The 17,150-nt window shown below is 43.0% G+C and overlaps 1 protein-coding gene across 1 annotated transcript; it reads right to left on the bottom strand.

The window, feature by feature from the left end:
* Window positions 1–11,439: 11,439 nt before the first annotated feature.
* LOC138611137 (E3 SUMO-protein ligase KIAA1586-like) lies at window positions 11,440–16,691 on the bottom strand. Its single transcript, XM_069684093.1, is given in 4 exon segments — window positions 11,440–12,833; window positions 12,836–13,075; window positions 13,078–13,370; window positions 16,681–16,691. Coding segments are annotated over 4 exon segments (1,938 nt in total).
* Between the last annotated feature and the right edge of the window lie 459 nt (window positions 16,692–17,150).

Genomic DNA, 17,150 nt, shown 5'->3' on the forward strand with positions numbered 1-17,150 from the left:
AAGATGGTGAGCTATGGCTGCTGGCCCGTGAAACTTCTGCACGTTCAGCCGCCGAGGCACCAGTCCAACCCCACTCTACGGGTCTTGCTTTGACGACCCCAGTAGACGCTCAGCCTGACCCAGGCCCAAGTTCGGTTGCCGCCCCTTCTAGTGGTCAGTCCAGACCCTCCCCGTTAGCTTGGCGTCAAACTGCCCCTTCCACCGCCGGTCAACATTCCAACGTTCATCGTCTTCCCCAGCCTGCTGGCATCAGGGGTAATAGGGTACTTGAACCTGCACTGCCGGTGGTAAACACCCAGTCTGTCCTGTTTGGGCCTTGGTCCTAGCTTTGGTGTACTTATCTAGTAGTTCGTCGTCGGGGCAATGACGCAGAAAGGGGGGGTGGAACCGCCACTCAATCAATACCACCTGTGCCTGATTGTGCAGTGGTGCCACCTGTTAATTAGTCACGCTTTCCCGGGTGCGCAAACTATTGTATTTATACTATACCGCTCGGGTAAGCTGGCTCTTTTGTAACTGACGTCTGCTGGCTTATTGTCCTTATGTTGAATTGTCCTGCTCTCTGTCCTGCTGTAGCTGCTGAGGCCACAGTTTGTCTCTCCTCTTCCCCCTGCGCTCTGTGTGGGGCTGTACTGCCACAGCTCGGTGACGCGGACTACCAGCTGGGCATCGTGAAGGACGGCTGTCCACGGCCCCCCAGCCCTGGTGCGGTCGTTTCGTCTCCGCTGTCTTCTTCTGCTGCTGCATGGTCTACATCTCGATTAAAGGACACAGTAATTCTGCCGTGTACCCACTCAGCTTCGGGTTTTCCATCCCACCGCAACTCTTATTGATTTGATTAATTCCTTTCTTTTTTGCTTATTTGGGTTTATTCGTTTGGGTTAAATATTTTCTTTTGTGGTTTATTTAGTTTAATATTCAGCTGTTGGGTTTGTTTTCTTATTTAAAGGGAATATTACTCCTGGTCCCTGCTCACAGCTGAGCTTTTGGTGTTAAGTTTCTTTTGTTCATAATTATCTTGTTACTTTGTTTTCTTATAGATTCGTATTTGGTCTCCATCTAATTAGTTATTAGGTTCATTTCTTTGTCTGTTTAGTGTGAGTGTGTGTGTGGTGTAGTACGATTCCTGTTTTAGCTGTACAATCCATCTGCCTGAGTGTCCCGTCATACGTGGTATTATAATTTTGTTTCCTTCTTTTCCAGGACAGGAGCGGGTGTAGCGTGCGGCAGACTCCCCCCGGTGGTGGTTCCCCTCTCACTTCCCAGAATTAGGTTTGGCACGTGGTGGTTAGTAGTGGGTTTTTTGTTGTTGTTTTGCTTTAGTCTGTCCGCCAAGCTAAGCTTTAGCCCTGTTCCGGCCATATGTTTATGCTTTTACCACAATTTACAGTGCTTTATTATTTTGACACTCAGGCCGTGCATTTGTGACATCTTTGTGTTCTTTTAGACCTAGTCAATTATTTTAATCAATAAATCTTGTTGTATGTGGAAGTCCGTCTCTCGTCCTCTTTAAATATATTAGTGTAACAAATCTGTGTGATTTTCTATAGTAAGAGTGGTTATTGTATTTCCTGGGGTGCAATTCCTCAGGTGCCGTTGCCTGGCAATTCTCGACTCTCCTCCCCCCATTTTCGGCCACACTTGCTTTATAACAGTACAGTAGGCCGTGAGCCCACTGGAGGCCCATTCTTTGAATCTTTCATCATGCTTACGAGGTGTAAATTCAGGGTCATATGCAAAGCATTTTAAAATGTCAGCTGCCTTCTTTAACTTAAAATGTCTAAGTGTTTAATTCCACATTCCACATCCAATAATCAGTGGGTTATCATTATCCAGGAGCTGATTGGATAGTGAGGGATCCGCAATTACTACATTCACCAGTATTTCTACTCCCATTGTTTGCTCTACTTTCCATCTAGCTTTATAACTAGGTGTGCACCAGCCGATTAAAGGCCTTATTTGGGCTGCCTTATAATAATCTTTAAGAACTGGCAGAGCTAATCTCCCTTTATTTCTTGGTAACTGTAAATTTTTTTATCTTACCCTCTGTTTTTTCCCAGCCCATAAGAGATTTCCTTTTCATCTTCCAATCAGCAAAGACACCCTCCCAAGACGCTACCTGCTCAGACATCAACCTGTATGGATCCATCAATCCTGCTATGGGGACAATGTAGCCTGGCAGGCAGAGTGATAGCAATGGTGCACTCAAATGCTTCTCTGAAAGCTCTGAGAAAACCTTAAGAACATATAGTATGCTGTCCTAGATGATAGTTCCCATGGAACCGTTCTTCTGCAATCTCCACCTGGATGGTTAAACACAGAAATTACTTCCAGAACTGTTCACCCAGATATTGACCCTCTTTATGTTTCATCCATCAGTTTTCAGATCTTTCTGTTTTGCATACCTTGAAAAGACCTCCATCATCAAACACGACTTTACAACAAGCCATTTAGCACCTCAGACCACACATATCCTCTGCTATTCCTTCAGAGAAAATACACTTACAATGCATTCCATTACTCTTTACTAACAAACCCTTACCACTGCTGCTCATAGGCTCAGTCACATACACCTTATCACTCTTATTGCTCCAGTCAGACTTGGCCCTTTGGCACTATCATATCTTAAAGAGTGCCATATTACCCCTCTAGAACATTGCACTTCCAGGATGCAGGCCTGCTTGTGGTCCTAAAGTAGTATGGGAGGTAGAGCCTTCAATTATCCTTATAGTTAAGGCTGGCTTAATCTCTATTTACAGATTCTACATAGTATAATAGTCTACATAGTAGAATCTGTAGGCAGGGACGTGGATTTCCGGGAAGGCAAGTGTTCTGGTTTCTGTTTGAACTACGCTTGTAGTCCGAGTAATATTGACCAATCACATATCAGCAGGCTGCGGCTGGCCAAGAAAAACAGTCCGTGAGGAGAGCAAAAGCAGGCGGAAAGTAATCCTCCGTAATGCCATCCCAGCTCCCATCAGCAAGATCTTACGATGATTTAGCTTCTTATTCATCTTATAATCAGACATCTGCAGCAAGTTCAGCTAAAAATCAATCAATCAAAACAATCAATCAAATTTTATTTGTATAGCGCCAAATCATAACCAGAGTTATCTCGAGACACTTTACAAAAAGAGCAGGTCCAGACCGACTCTTTGTTATGTTATTTAAAGAGAGGCCCAACATGAATCACCATGAGTAGCACTTAGCAACATTCGGCACATTGGCAGAAAAACTTCCTTTAACAGGCAGAAACCTCGAGCAGAACCAGACTCATGTTGAACAGCCATCGTGTTCATCAAGTGGGATCGAAGGAGATACAATCTGTTCTAGATCTAAAATTTAACTTGAGATTAATTCCCTTGACTCTGTGTCACGAAAGTCATTCACTGTTCAGATTTCCCGACTTCCTCCCGAATGCATCAGATCGATCTGACCTCAGATCAACAAAGAGCATTTTAAAAGTTTTCTTCTCCTCTTGAGGACAGACCTGACAAAGCTTGAATTTTTATTTCTTACAAATCTGCATCATGATGTTGAAATTTTGGCAAATGGACTGTACTTATAGAGCACTTTTCTAGTCTTTGCGACCACTCAAAGCTGCTTTTACACTACATATCACATTCACCCTTTCACACACACATTTATACACTGATGGCAGAGGCTGCTACGTTAAGTGCCCAACTTTCAATCAGATATCACATTCATACCCGTTGGCTATGCCACTGGGAGCAATTTGGGGTTCAGTGTCCAAGGACACTTTGACATGTAGCTTGAGGGAGCTGGGGATTGAACCTCCGACCTTCCGATTGAAAGACGACCGACTCTACCGCTGAGCAACAGCCGCCCCGCAAAGGTAAGACTCGCTAATAACAAGTACATCACCAGAAAACGTTTTGTCTTTCTGTAACAATGCAGCACGCGGAAAAGGAAGTCTTGACAGGAAGTCGATTATCGCTTACCGCCCAGCACATTCACCGATGTCCCCAGAGGCTATATCGTCTCAGACTATAGCTGATGGGATCCAAGATTGGGGCTGGCTCAGGCTTGGACCAGCCCAAAGTTATGCTGCTAGACTGCCAGGGGAACTGACACACCAAGCTCCTGTCTCTCTCTGTCTCTCCCTCTCTCTCTTTCTTTCTTTCTGTCTGTCTCTCCCTCTCTCCCTCCCCCAAACGTTCTCTGTATGCATTTATGTTATATTAATGTATCTTCTTACCCCATTAACGTTACTAACCATATATCTTCCCGGGAGTTCTTGTGCTCCCTTGTCTTGTAGGTTCCTGGGGATCGTTGCTGCAGACCACCTGCTGCTGTGGACCTGCTCAACTCAAACTGCAACAACTATTAAAATCTTCCCCATAGTATCATTATTATAGATGCTAATACTAATAGTACACCTGTTGACATCAAACTGCTACAATTATTAACAGCCTTTCATCATGATTATGCTGTTCTTGCTAATTTTACACACATTTGTATCATTATTATTGGTTTTGTGACCATAAGTATTATCTGTGGTTTTTTTGTTGTTGTTGATGTAACAAGGACATATGTTGTTGTTTCTCTCTTTGCCTGTCTCTATCCTGCATCTCCTTCTATCCCATTTTCGGCCCATCCAGTCGAGGCAGATGGCTGTTCAACATGAGTCTGGTTCTGCTCGAGGTTTCTGCCTGTAAAAAGGAAGTTTTTCTGCCAATGTGCCGAATGTGAAGTGCTACTCATGGTGATTCATGTTGGGTTTCTAAATAATACATACAAAGAGTACGGTCTGGACCTGCTCTTTATGTAAAGCGTCTTGAGATAACTTTGGTTTGATATTTGGCGCTATACAAATAAAATTTGATTGATTGATTGATCACCAGTGGCCGTCAAAACCCTTTTTGGATTGGCTCTATAAGACCCCATCAGAGACTTTCCGTCTCACAATTCCTTTTCACCTGTCCAATGTCTGTTAACATATTTCCATTCCTCTGCAGATACTCTAGATTATCCAATTATTATCCCTAGAAATCAATTCCAAACTGTGAACAGATTTCAGAACTGAAGAAAGTTAGATATGTTGCCAAGCTGACCCCTGAGGAGGTTCAGAGCCAACATTGGAGATAGGTCAATTCAGCCAACAATTCTGCTGATGTTACAAGAGCCAACTACATTAAATCCTTCAACAAGCACGGATATTGTCAAAGCTCCAACTATTTATCTTACCTTTTGCCACTTCCCTTTCTCACCTACCTTACTTCCTGTAGCTCACTTCCTTGCCTCTCCTTCCCTTATCATTAGTTGACTCATGTTTGCACAGACTGACACCTCGTAAGCCTGACTTAGTTCACCTGGCCACTCCTTATATACCCCTTGCACTCACCCTTCGCCTTCACATGGGGGATCTATATAATCTGGCCCAATGCCCAAGATGATGGTAAACTTTCTATTTTGGACCTCCCACTTACATATAAAAACTAAAAAACTAAATGAAAAGCACATTACTGCACAAAGTCACTGAGATTCATTCTCCATCATGTCTTTGTGTGGGGTCCGGCCAGAGGACTTCATCCACGTCACATGGCACTTTCCACGCTGTCTTGTGAATGAGGATATTGCCTGTGATGTTGATGAAATTATCTGGCCAGATCCAGCTAGGCCAGGAGACGACCTGTAGCAATTTCTGTACTGTGTTTTCATTTCAATCGAATCTTGAGCTTGATCGTAGCTTTCCAACGATGTGACACATGAGTGGCAACATAAAGTTATCATCGTAGCTGCAGGGCAAATGTTGTAGCCATCGCGATGAGAGTGGTAACGGGTTTTAATGTAGTATAAGGAAACTATGTTACCAACAGTAACTTACGTTAGCTGCTATGCTAAAACCACATTCAACAGGCTATCACGCTCAGTAGGCCTATACAGTAAAGCAACATAACCTTAAAATAATAGACTCCTGTAGACTCCTGTGCTCATTTGTGCAGCCAACAACAGAGCAACTGCCGTGCTTTGCCCATACCTCTGCCATGTTTATTTTACCAGAGCAGCGTTTGCGAGAGGAAAAAAATAGCGCCCGCGAGGAAGTTTCAGGGGGCAGACCAAACATTTATCTGGGGCGGGGTCACCAACCTGGAGGAGGTGTTATTGCCCTTCATGACGTCATGTAGGGAAAAGCTGCAATTGGGCTGTTTCAGCACACATTTTCTGAAAAGTGGAGCAAGCAAGAGAGGAGAGATAGACTTTTCTCATTTCGGGGGGTTTGTAGACAGGCAGGGGGCGCATATTATTGTTAGAAAACCATTCCAAAGTGAATTTTGCATAATGTGGGAAAAATGTAGAATCTGTAGGAACAGGATAGGATTTTAGTACTAGAAGTGTTCAGGTTTCAGTTTGGAGTCTGAGTAGTATTGACCAATCACATATTAAGATAAAATAATCCTTTAAGATCCCCAGGGGGAAAACACTTTAAAGAGCTATTAGCAAACTTTGGAGTATGCAGGAAAAACAGTCTGTGTGGAGAGCAAAGGCAGGCGCAATCCATTATCATGGCTTCCGTCAGCGGTCATCTGACGATTTAGCTTTTCATTTATCTCTATAAACAGACATCTGCATGCAAGTTCAGCTAACAATCCACTAGATTAAATAATATAAAATTGAGCTACAGGTTTACAAGTTGTTTTCTTCTTCTCTTGATCTGACAAAGCTTGTATTTTTGCTTTTTACAAATCTGCATCATGACATTGACATTATAGCAAACCTAAAGGGGACATTTTAGCTATGCAATGAATTTTAAATTTCAATTTAATGAGAATTTTTAATATTTTCTTAATTTAACACAGTACCCTTTCTCAGAGTTAACAAAATAATACAATAATAATGACAGACAGATGAAAAAAAAACAAAAAAAAAAGGAAACCACCATCTAAGCTAAAATAAGTACAGATAGTAAATAACTGTCACCTCACCCTCCTTGGCTAAGCCAAATCCTGCCCCTGAATCCCTTTAAATATGATAAAATTAAACAAATGGAAGAAGGGCAGGAGTTACAATACAATATGTTTATATTCTATGTGCCAGTAGAAAGCCTAAATTTTGGAGGAATTATTCCAAACCAAAGCATATCTCCCCTTTCTTACAATGTTCCGAAGGGATGGTGGTATTAGATAGGCTGACCATGTTCTCTCAAACAAACCATCACCCCCCTTCACTCGTGCAGTTAGACTTTCAAAAGGTAAAACTTTATATGTTTCCTGGTGCCACTGAATGACTGTAGGAGGCTTGTCGCTTATCCACCGCCCCAGAATACATTTCCTAGCCAGGAATAGGAGTTTGTCACATAATTTGAAGTCAGATCTACTCAATGTTTTTGAAGGCAAGCTCAGTATGAAAAGGCCTGGATCTTTGAAAACCTTTACTGAGAAAATTCCTGTGCTATATTAGTCCAGAATTTCGAGACCCTGGGAAACTCCCAGAAATTATGAATGTATGTTCCAATGTTTCTCTTACATTTAATACAAAATGGGGAGGTCTGGTTGTTCATTTTGATAAATAAAAAAGGTGTTATGTGGGATCTGTGGTGAATTTATATTGAGTTTCTCTCATTCGGTTGCAGAAGTTGTTTTGGCAGAGGATATGGCTTCTAGCCAGTCATCCTAAATATATTCGGCTCCAAGATCATGCTCACATTTCTGTATGACCTTACAGAATATCTGAGGAATCCATGTGTGATGGGTAAGCCTCCCACCCCGTAATCACGGCGAGGAGGAAGTAAACAAGTGTTAGCTGTCCCCAGTTAGTAGCGCTTCAAATGAAGCCATTTGTGGCTCGATGCAAGCTCACCTTGCCATTCCTGCCCTGTTGCTGTTGGAGGAAGATGAACGAATTGAACAGTACTGCATGAAGCGTTAGAGTACGGTGTGTTCGAGTGTCCCAGATCATACAGAGGCCTAGCTTGGTCACCCTAACTCGCAGGCTTCCAGGTATGTGTTATTTCGTTTCAAATTGTATTAGTTCAAATATTATTGGTACCAGTAATCATGTATGCTTCTTGCAATAGGAACAAGGACATGGTGTTGGCGTCCCTCATCACCTAGCGGTGCTGTACTTGGGGTTACACATGGAATAGTACAGTGAGTAGGAATGTGAAAGAAAATGTTCCATATCTCTTCACTTCAGTAAAAATAAATCAATGTCCCCAAATAAGGGAGTGTCTATGGGGAGATTTTTCACCTTTGATTGAATAAAATGATGGACCTGGAGGTATCCAAAAAAATGTTCAGAAGAAATGTCAAATTTTTGTTGAAGTTGCTGAAAGGACATCAGTGTTATGTCCTTGAATAAATCTCCAACAAGCCCGATCCCCTTTGCATGCCAAACATCAAAAACACTTCTGAATTCCTGGGGCAAACTCTTCATTCTTAGTCAGTGGTATTTCAGTTTTTCTCAACTGCTAAGACACATTTCTTGAAACCTTCCACCCTTCTCTAAACTGTAAACACAAATCACAGTTTTCAAACTACATTCACAACACCTCTGACTCTTTCTGCAAAACCAAACTATTACATTGTTTTATATACAAAACAGTTCAAACTGTGCTCAAAAACAAACACAATAATCAGAACATAAAGCTGTAGAAATAATCTTTATTGTTCACAGGCAAAATGCATTTTGCAAAACAAAACAAAAATCCTGTTAAGCACTTGTATACAGTAAAAAAGTAAAAATATCAACAAGAATCACATTTAACTACAAAATTAAACTCAAGTGCATACAGTATCTACTGTACAATTATTCATCCACAGCATCATGTTGACGTGCTGGGTCAGGCCACAGGACTTCATTCACATCAGAGGCCACATTCTCCCTGGTCAGGCAACGTGGGAAATAACTCCTGGTGTGCCGGATCCACGCTTAGCATGCCTCCACGCCTATGTCATTACAGGCCAGTTAAATGGCCTGCAACAGATTTTCCCTAGTGTAAGGTTGGCGGTCATAAACCTTCCAATGCCATGAAGAGAAGAACTCCTCTGTTGGGTTCAGGAAAGGGGAGTATGGTGGAAGGCAAACATTCATGAATTCTTGGTTGATATTGAACGACTCTCTGACCTAAATGGCATGGTGAAAACTCGCATTGTCCCACACAATGACATAGACAGGATGCCCTGCCTGTTCATGATCCTGCTGCTCACACTCTAACACAATATCTAGAAGGTCAGTAAGAAATGTCAGGAGATGTTGAGTGTTATATGGCCCCAAGGTGGCATGATGGTGGAGAACCCCATGATGGCTGATGGCAGCACATAACGTGACATTGCCACCAGGCTGGCCAAGGACTGCAACAATGGCCGATTGGCCAATCACGTTCTGGCCTCTCCTCCTCCTTTTGGTCAGATTGAACCCAGCTTCATCAATGAAAATATATTCATGTGGTCTTTCTAAGGAATCCAGTTGAAACACTCTCTATATGGAAAAATACATCTAGTTTTGTAAGTGTTACAGAAAGACAGACCTATGCTGTAGAGTAGACTGCAGTATTGTATGTATACACTCAGTGTGCGAACTATACCGCGGCTTTCGGGGGGGCTCACTTATATGGGGGGGTGCGCGAGGACTTACTACTCAAAACTCATCCATTAAGCCTGTACGCCTACTTGCGTTATGTCAGCACATATAAGCACATATCACATCCAACCTCCACACACGCATCAAATCAGAATCAAATCTAAATCAAAAACAAAACATGCCAGTCTGGCTACAAGGAAACAAGTCTGCATTAACATGCGCAAAATAACCACTGAAATACTATAACATGTCACGCATCAACAAACCAATCAATGACACCACACACGCATGACCATCATAATTTAAAAAAATCGTCCAGGCTGCCTACAATCAATCAATCAATCAATCAAATTTTATTTGTATAGCGCCAAATCATAACCAGGGTTATCTCGAGACACTTTACAGAAAGAGCAGGTCTAGACCGACTCTTTGTTAAGTTATTTAAAGAGAGGCCCAACATGAATCCACCATGAGTAGCACTTAGCAATTCGGCACATTGGCAAGGAAAAACTTCCTTTTAACAGGCAGAAACCTCGAGCAGAACCAGACTCATGTTGAACAGCCATCTGCCTCGACTGGATGGGCCGAAAATGGGATAGAAGGAGATGCAGGATAGAGACAGGCAGAGAGAGCAACAACAACATATGTTCTTATTACAACAACAACATATGTCCTTGTTACATGAACAACAACAGACACATACTTATGGTTACAATGCCAATAATAGTGGTAGACTAGTGTGAAGATTGGCTAAATAAATAAATAAATTAGCGAGAGAAGCAGAGTAATGATAAAGGCTGAGGTAATCGTAATTGTAACAGTTGAAGTCAACAGGTCTACTATTAGCATTAGCAGCAACAATAATGATACTATGGGGAAGGCTGATGTTAGTCGTTGTTGCAGTCGAGCAGGTCCACAGCAGCAGGTGGTCTGCAGCAACGATCCCCAGGAACCTTCAAGACAAGGGAGCACAAGAACTCCCGGGAAGATATGTGGTTAGTAATGTTAATGGGACCGGAAGATACAGAGTTAATGAGCTGCATTAATATGACAGAGAGAGAGAGAGAGAGAGAGAGAGAAAGAGAGAGTCAGAGAGAGAGAGAGAGAGAGAGAAGCTTGGTGTGTCAGATCCCCCCGGCAGTCTAAATCTATAGCAGCATAACTATGGGCTAGTCCAAGCCTGAGCCAGCCCTAACTATAAGCTTTATCAAAGAGGAAAGTTTTAAGTCTACTCTTAAAAGAAGAGAGGGTGTCTGCCTCCCGGACCTTGACTGGTAGATTGTTCCAGAGGAGGGGGGCCTGGTAATTGAAGGCTCTAACTCCAACACTACTCTTAGAGACTTTAGGTACCACAAGCAGGCGTGCATCCTGGGAGCGCAATGTTCTAGAGGGGTAATATGGCACTATGAGCTCTTTAAGATATGATGGTGCCTGACCATTAAGAGCTTTGTAAGTAAGAAGAAGGATTTTAAATTCTATTCTAGATTTTACAGGAAGCCAGTGCAGAGAGGCTAATACAGGAGAGATGTGATCTCTCTTCCTAGTTCTTGTCAGCACACGTGCTGCAGCATTTTGTACCAGCTGCAGAGTTTTTAGTGACTTATTAGGGCGGCCTGATAGTAACGAGTTACAATAATCCAACCTGGAAGTAACGAATGCATGGACTAGTTTTTCTGCATCGTTTTGAGACAAGATGTGTATTTTTGCTAAGTTGCGAAGATGAAAGAAGGCTGTCCTTGATATTTGTTTTATGTGGGAGATGAAGGACATATCCTGATCAAATAGAACTCCCAGATTCCTAACAGTAGTGCTGTGCAAGAGATCCAATCCTCAGCAACATCATGTACAACACAGTGCTAACAATTAATAATACAGTTTATACAGATTAGCCCTTACCTAAAACAGAAGCGACCACACAGGCCTGGGATCAGCTTCCTTTGCTGTTGGTCCAGAAGCCCACGATGTGGACAGGCGATGACCCGATTTAATCCAGGATGTGATGAAGGGTGCTGGGTCGGATCTCTCCAAAGGGGGTCCATTAAGATCCACACAAAGGAGCGATGAGAGGCTGTTTTCACGCAGTCTATTGCGGGTCTTGCTGTCAGTGTCATTGACGGCAGAAAAACCCCTCACACACTCTGATGAGGTGGGGAGATATGTCCTGCTTGCTGTACAAAGCTTTTCCAATGTTTTGCCTGGTGCTTTATCTTGCAACTTCCAGTTGCGGAACTCATCAACTGCCTCTCTTGCTGACTCGCCGAATTTTTTAGCTAGTGTCCGTACTTCATTTTTTCCCTACAGGATCAATGCGTTGCGGTCCTGTGGCCAGAAGTGCTTATCCAGGGGTTTTAACATGTGGACAAGGTCTGATTCCGGCATTTGCCTTTTAAGGCCGTCAATCACAGACTGATAAATCTGACGCCGGTTGATTTTCCCCCTGCCCTCAACAAGTTGAACATCTTTAAACAGGCCCAGGGATGTGCGCTGTTCAGCCTTCAGTGTGGATTTACCGCCACTCTCTTTCATGGCTGTCAGTACATCAGTAGTCTGCTGAATCTGGCGAGTGGCATCCACTAGTGACATGTCTCTCCGCTGAAGTGTCAATGAGAGGCCCTGCAGCTCACGGAGTATGTCTTTCATGCAAGCCAGATCCATTAAAAACCCGGAGTGTGTGAGATGTTTGTGTAGCCCCAGGAATTTCTTCCTCTCGGTGTCGTTGCGAGATTTATCCTCGCTTGCTGTCTTGAAGTGGCGCGCTAATGCAGGGTAGTTATTCCAGACTGCTTTTACAGTATTAAAACTACTCGCCACCCACCTGATGGTGAATATCTGCCCAATTCTCAAAATTTGCATATTGAGATCTGCAGCCGCTTCATCAAGCAATCGCGCATTCTTTGCGGACTGGTGATACAGAGCGTACAGCTTGGAGATGAAAAACTCGAAGTGGTTACATCCAGCAACCTCTTTGAGAGAGTCATGGACAGCCAATTCAAGGCGGTGGGCCAGGCAATGTATGGAGTGAATGTTTGGGAAGTCACATTTAAGCTTCGCAATCCGTCCAGTGGTTTTGACGGTGAGAACTGCAGCACCATCTGTGGCGATGCTGATGAGGTTGGTCCCCAAAAACTCATCATCTAATCCCGCTTGGCGCAAACTCTGTCTCAAGCTGTTGTAAATGGATTCCGCATCTGTGCCTTGTGTCAGTTCTGTAATGTCTAAAAATACATTGTCCACGTCTCCTTTCCCACTCACATCACACCGCACATATATAATGAGGTATGCGCGTCCGTGCTCTCATCAATGGTTAAGCTGATTTTTGAATTTATCTCTTTAATGTTTGAGACTAACTTCATCCGCATATGCTATGCAATATGGCCTATAATTTCAGCACATGACTTATCTGATTTATGCACAGTGCCTACTTTTGCGCCATTGAGCTCCTGTAGTTTCATTAAAGGAGGGAGCTTTTTATAAGCCAGCCTTTCCTTGGCCACCATATAGGCCGATCTGAATGAAGTTGCCGTTTCTTCTTTAACTTGGAATTTATCTCAAGTATTCTGTTTGGCAGAATCTCCTTTTGCTTGGTTTCTGTGACTTCAACAGCCCTTTTGTTTGCTATGCTATCACGATGTTTATAGATTTTTTTACGCAACCCTTTTTGTGTGTGGCTGCTTACATCACCATTAATCCACTCTTCTGATAAGTGCGTGCCAATTACCTTCTCAGAAAGCAGAATAGTTTTTGTGTCTCTGCAAATTGTGCATCCCAAGTTTCCATCCTTAAGAAACAGCCAGGTGTTGCGGGACTTCCATTCTCTCCACTGCTGGCTGGTCCAGTTAGCCAGGAGAGAGGGGCAGAAGGAGTCACTGACATCAGAGCTGTCGTCCACCGTGACCCCGGACCACCGAAATTTACCTTGACTGTTTTTCTCCAATTGACCTTCCTGAGCTAAATTCTCTGATATCTTCGTCTAAACCATCAACCTGTCTTTGAGACCCGATTCCAACCAAGCTGCTTAAGGAAGTCTTTCCCTCAATTAGCACTTCTTTACTAGATATGATCAATATGTCTTTATCGACTGGCTATGTACCCCAGTCTTTTAAACTAGCTGTAATTAAGCCACTTCTTAAAAAGCCTACCCTAGATTCAGGCACCTTAGCTAACTATAGACCTATATCTAACCTTCCTTTTATCTCAAAGATCCTTGAGAAAGCAGTCGCTAATCAATTATGTGACTTTCTTCATAACAACAGTTTATTTGAGGACTTTCAGTCAGGATTTAGAGTCCACCACAGCACTGAGACAGCCCTTGTCCTTGTTTCAAATCATCTACTTACTGCTTCAGACAGAGGACTTCTCTCTGTACTCGTCCTGTTAGATCTTAGTGCCGCTTTCGACACGATAGACCATCACATCCTGTTACAGAGACTAGAACATTTAATTGGCATGACAGGATCTGCATAAAGTTGGTTTAAATCTTATTTATCAGATCGATCTCAGTTTGTTAATGTTCATGATGCGTCCTCTATGCACACCAAAGTTAGTCATGGAGTTCCACAAGGTTCTGTGCTTGGACTGATTCTTTTTACCTTATATATGCTTCCTCTTGGTAAAATCATGAGGAAACACTCAAACAAACATTCATTTTCATTGTTACGCAGATGATACTCAGTTATACTTATCAATGAAGCCAGACGAAACTAATCAGCTATCTAAACTAGAAGCATGCCTTAAGGACATAAAGATCTGGATGACTAGAAACTTTCTGCTACTTAATTCAGACAAAACTGAAGTTATTGTGCTCGGCCCCAAACACATTAGAGATTCTTTCTCTAATGATATAGCTGCCCTAGATGGCATCAGCCTGGCATCCAGCACTACTGTTAGGAATCTGGGAGTTCTATTTGATCAGGATATGTCCTTCATCTCCCACATAAAACAAATATCAAGGACAGCCTTCTTTCATCTTCGCAACTTAGCAAAAATACACATCTTGTCTCAAAACGATGCAGAAAAACTAGTCCATGCATTCGTTACTTCCAGGTTGGATTATTGTAACTCGTTACTATCAGGCCGCCCTAATAAGTCACTAAAAACTCTGCAGCTGGTACAAAATGCTGCAGCACGTGTGCTGACAAGAACTAGGAAGAGAGATCACATCTCTCCTGTATTAGCCTCTCTGCACTGGCTTCCTGTAAAATCTAGAATAGAATTTAAAATCCTTCTTCTTACTTACAAAGCTCTTAATGGTCAGGCACCATCATATCTTAAAGAGCTCATAGTGCCATATTACCCCTCTAGAACATTGCGCTCCCAGGATGCACGCCTGCTTGTGGTACCTAAAGTCTCTAAGAGTAGTGTTGGAGGTAGAGCCTTCAATTACCAGGCCCCCCTCCTCTGGAACAATCTACCAGTCAGGGTCCGGGAGGCAGACACCCTCTCTTCTTTTAAGAGTAGACTTAAAACTTTCCTCTTTGATAAAGCTTATAGTTAGGGCTGGCTCAGGCTTGGACCGGCCCATAGTTATGCTGCTATAGGTTTAGACTGCCGGGGGGATCTGACACACTGAGCTCCTCTCTCTCTCTCTCTCTGTGTTTCTCTGTCTCTCTCTGTCTCTCTCCCACTCTCTGTCTCTCTCCCTCTCCCTCTCTCTCTGTCATATTAATGCAGCTCATTAACTCTATCTTCTGGTCCCGTTACTAACCATATATCTTCCCGGGAGTTCTTGTGCTCCCTTGTCCTGTAGGTTCCTGGAGATCGTTGCTGCAGACCACCTGCTGCTGTGGACCTGCTCGACTGCAACAACTACTAACATCAGCCTTCCCCATAGTATCATTATTGTTGCTGCTAATGCTAATAGTAGACCTGTTGACTTCAACTGTTACAATTACGATTACCTCAGCCTTTATCATTACTCTGCTTCTCTCGCTAATTTATTTATTTATTTATTTTGCTAATCTTCACCCTAGTCTACCACTATCATTGGCATTGTAACCATAAGTATGTGTCTGTTGTTGTTCATGTAACAAGGACATATGTTCTTGTTGTAACAAGAACATATGTTGTTGTTGCTCTCTTTGCCTGTCTCTATCCTGCATCTCCTTCTATCCCATTTTCGGCCCATCCAGTCGAGGCAGATGGCTGTTCAACATGAGTCTGGTTCTGCTCGAGGTTTCTGCCTGTTAAAAGGAAGTTTTTCTGCCAATGTGCCGAATATTGCTAAGTGCTACTCATGGTGATTCATGTTGGGCCTCTCTTTAAATAACATAACAAAGAGTCTGTCTAGACCTGCTCTTTCTGTAAAGTGTCTCGAGATAAATCTGGTTATGATTTTGCGCTATACAAATAAAATTTGATTGATTGATTGATTGATTGATTGATTGTAGAATCAATGTGATACTTGCGCCTGCCTCTGGGAAACAAGAAGATGCACTCTTGGTGGGATGGGGGAGAGGGTGACAAGGTGGCATTGAGAGTTGTTTAAAGTCTATTCCTGGCCTTGAACTTAGTTGTGGCAGACTAACATAAATATGTGGTTGTGAAGGGCAAAATAGTCTTCATAGCCCTTACAGCATGACAAGGATATACTTTTGATGCACTGATCCAAAAAGAGACCAGGTCTACTTTGGTCAGTTGCAACTTTAAGCTGCTATCACTTGACAGCTCCATTACCTGATTTTTTAACTCTGTGGGCAGAGCAACGGCTTCTGCAGCAGGGTCCACTGAAAGCGGGTCCAGAATCCTCTGGGATCCTATGGGAAGTAGTCCAAGAATTTCTCCGCCAGCTGGGAGAGATGATGGAAGACTACATTTGTAATGTTAATGTGTGGAGAATTCTCTTAAAACTTGCTCAAAAGAGGAAACATGTCCATCCTTTCCTCCTTAATATGTTTGGTCCACAGGGAAAGTTTTCTCTTGAATCCTTCCTGGGGCAGTTAGCTATACTCCAGGCAATTACGTCTTTAAAAACTGACCTGCTGGCAAAAATGGACAAGAAAGCGGAAACACATAACACCGAAATACGCAAGCAGATCAGCATCTTGAGAGATGAAATGAAAGCGGCTAGTGATCATGTTAACGTGAGGGCTAATGCTCTGGAAGAGCGAAGCGCTAGCCTGGAAGTAGCAGCTAACTCACTCAGACGCCATCATCAAACTAGAACAACAGGTATCTCAGCTGAGAAAAGAAGTGGTCAGTCTTACAGCAAAGAGCGAGGATTTAGAGGCAAGATCACGGAGATGCAATTTGTGCATTTTTGGTGTGAAAGAAAGACAAGAGGAGGGCTGTCGTCCAAGCATATTTATAGCGGAGCTATTGCAGAAAGTGCTGAATCTGGATAAGCAATCTGCCCTGGACAGAGCATACCATACATTACAGCTAACTCCAGACGAAGGACAACAACCACAAGCCTTTGTGGTCAAGTGCCACTACTACCAAGAAAAAGAAGAAATCCTGTGGAAAGCCACAGCATCACAAAATCTGATCACAGAACAAGGCGACATGATTCAGGTGTTTCCCGATTACACACAGTCAGTAGCCCGGCAGAGAGCGGCGTTCAAGCAAGTGAGACAGCAACTATGGCAGTGCGAGCTGGCTGACAATACAGA

This window comes from Semicossyphus pulcher, unplaced genomic scaffold (assembly GCF_022749685.1).
Source record: "Semicossyphus pulcher isolate SPU_LCO1_2020_fin unplaced genomic scaffold, fSemPul1.0.p SCAF_7, whole genome shotgun sequence".
Classification (NCBI taxonomy): domain Eukaryota; kingdom Metazoa; phylum Chordata; class Actinopteri; order Labriformes; family Labridae; genus Semicossyphus; species Semicossyphus pulcher.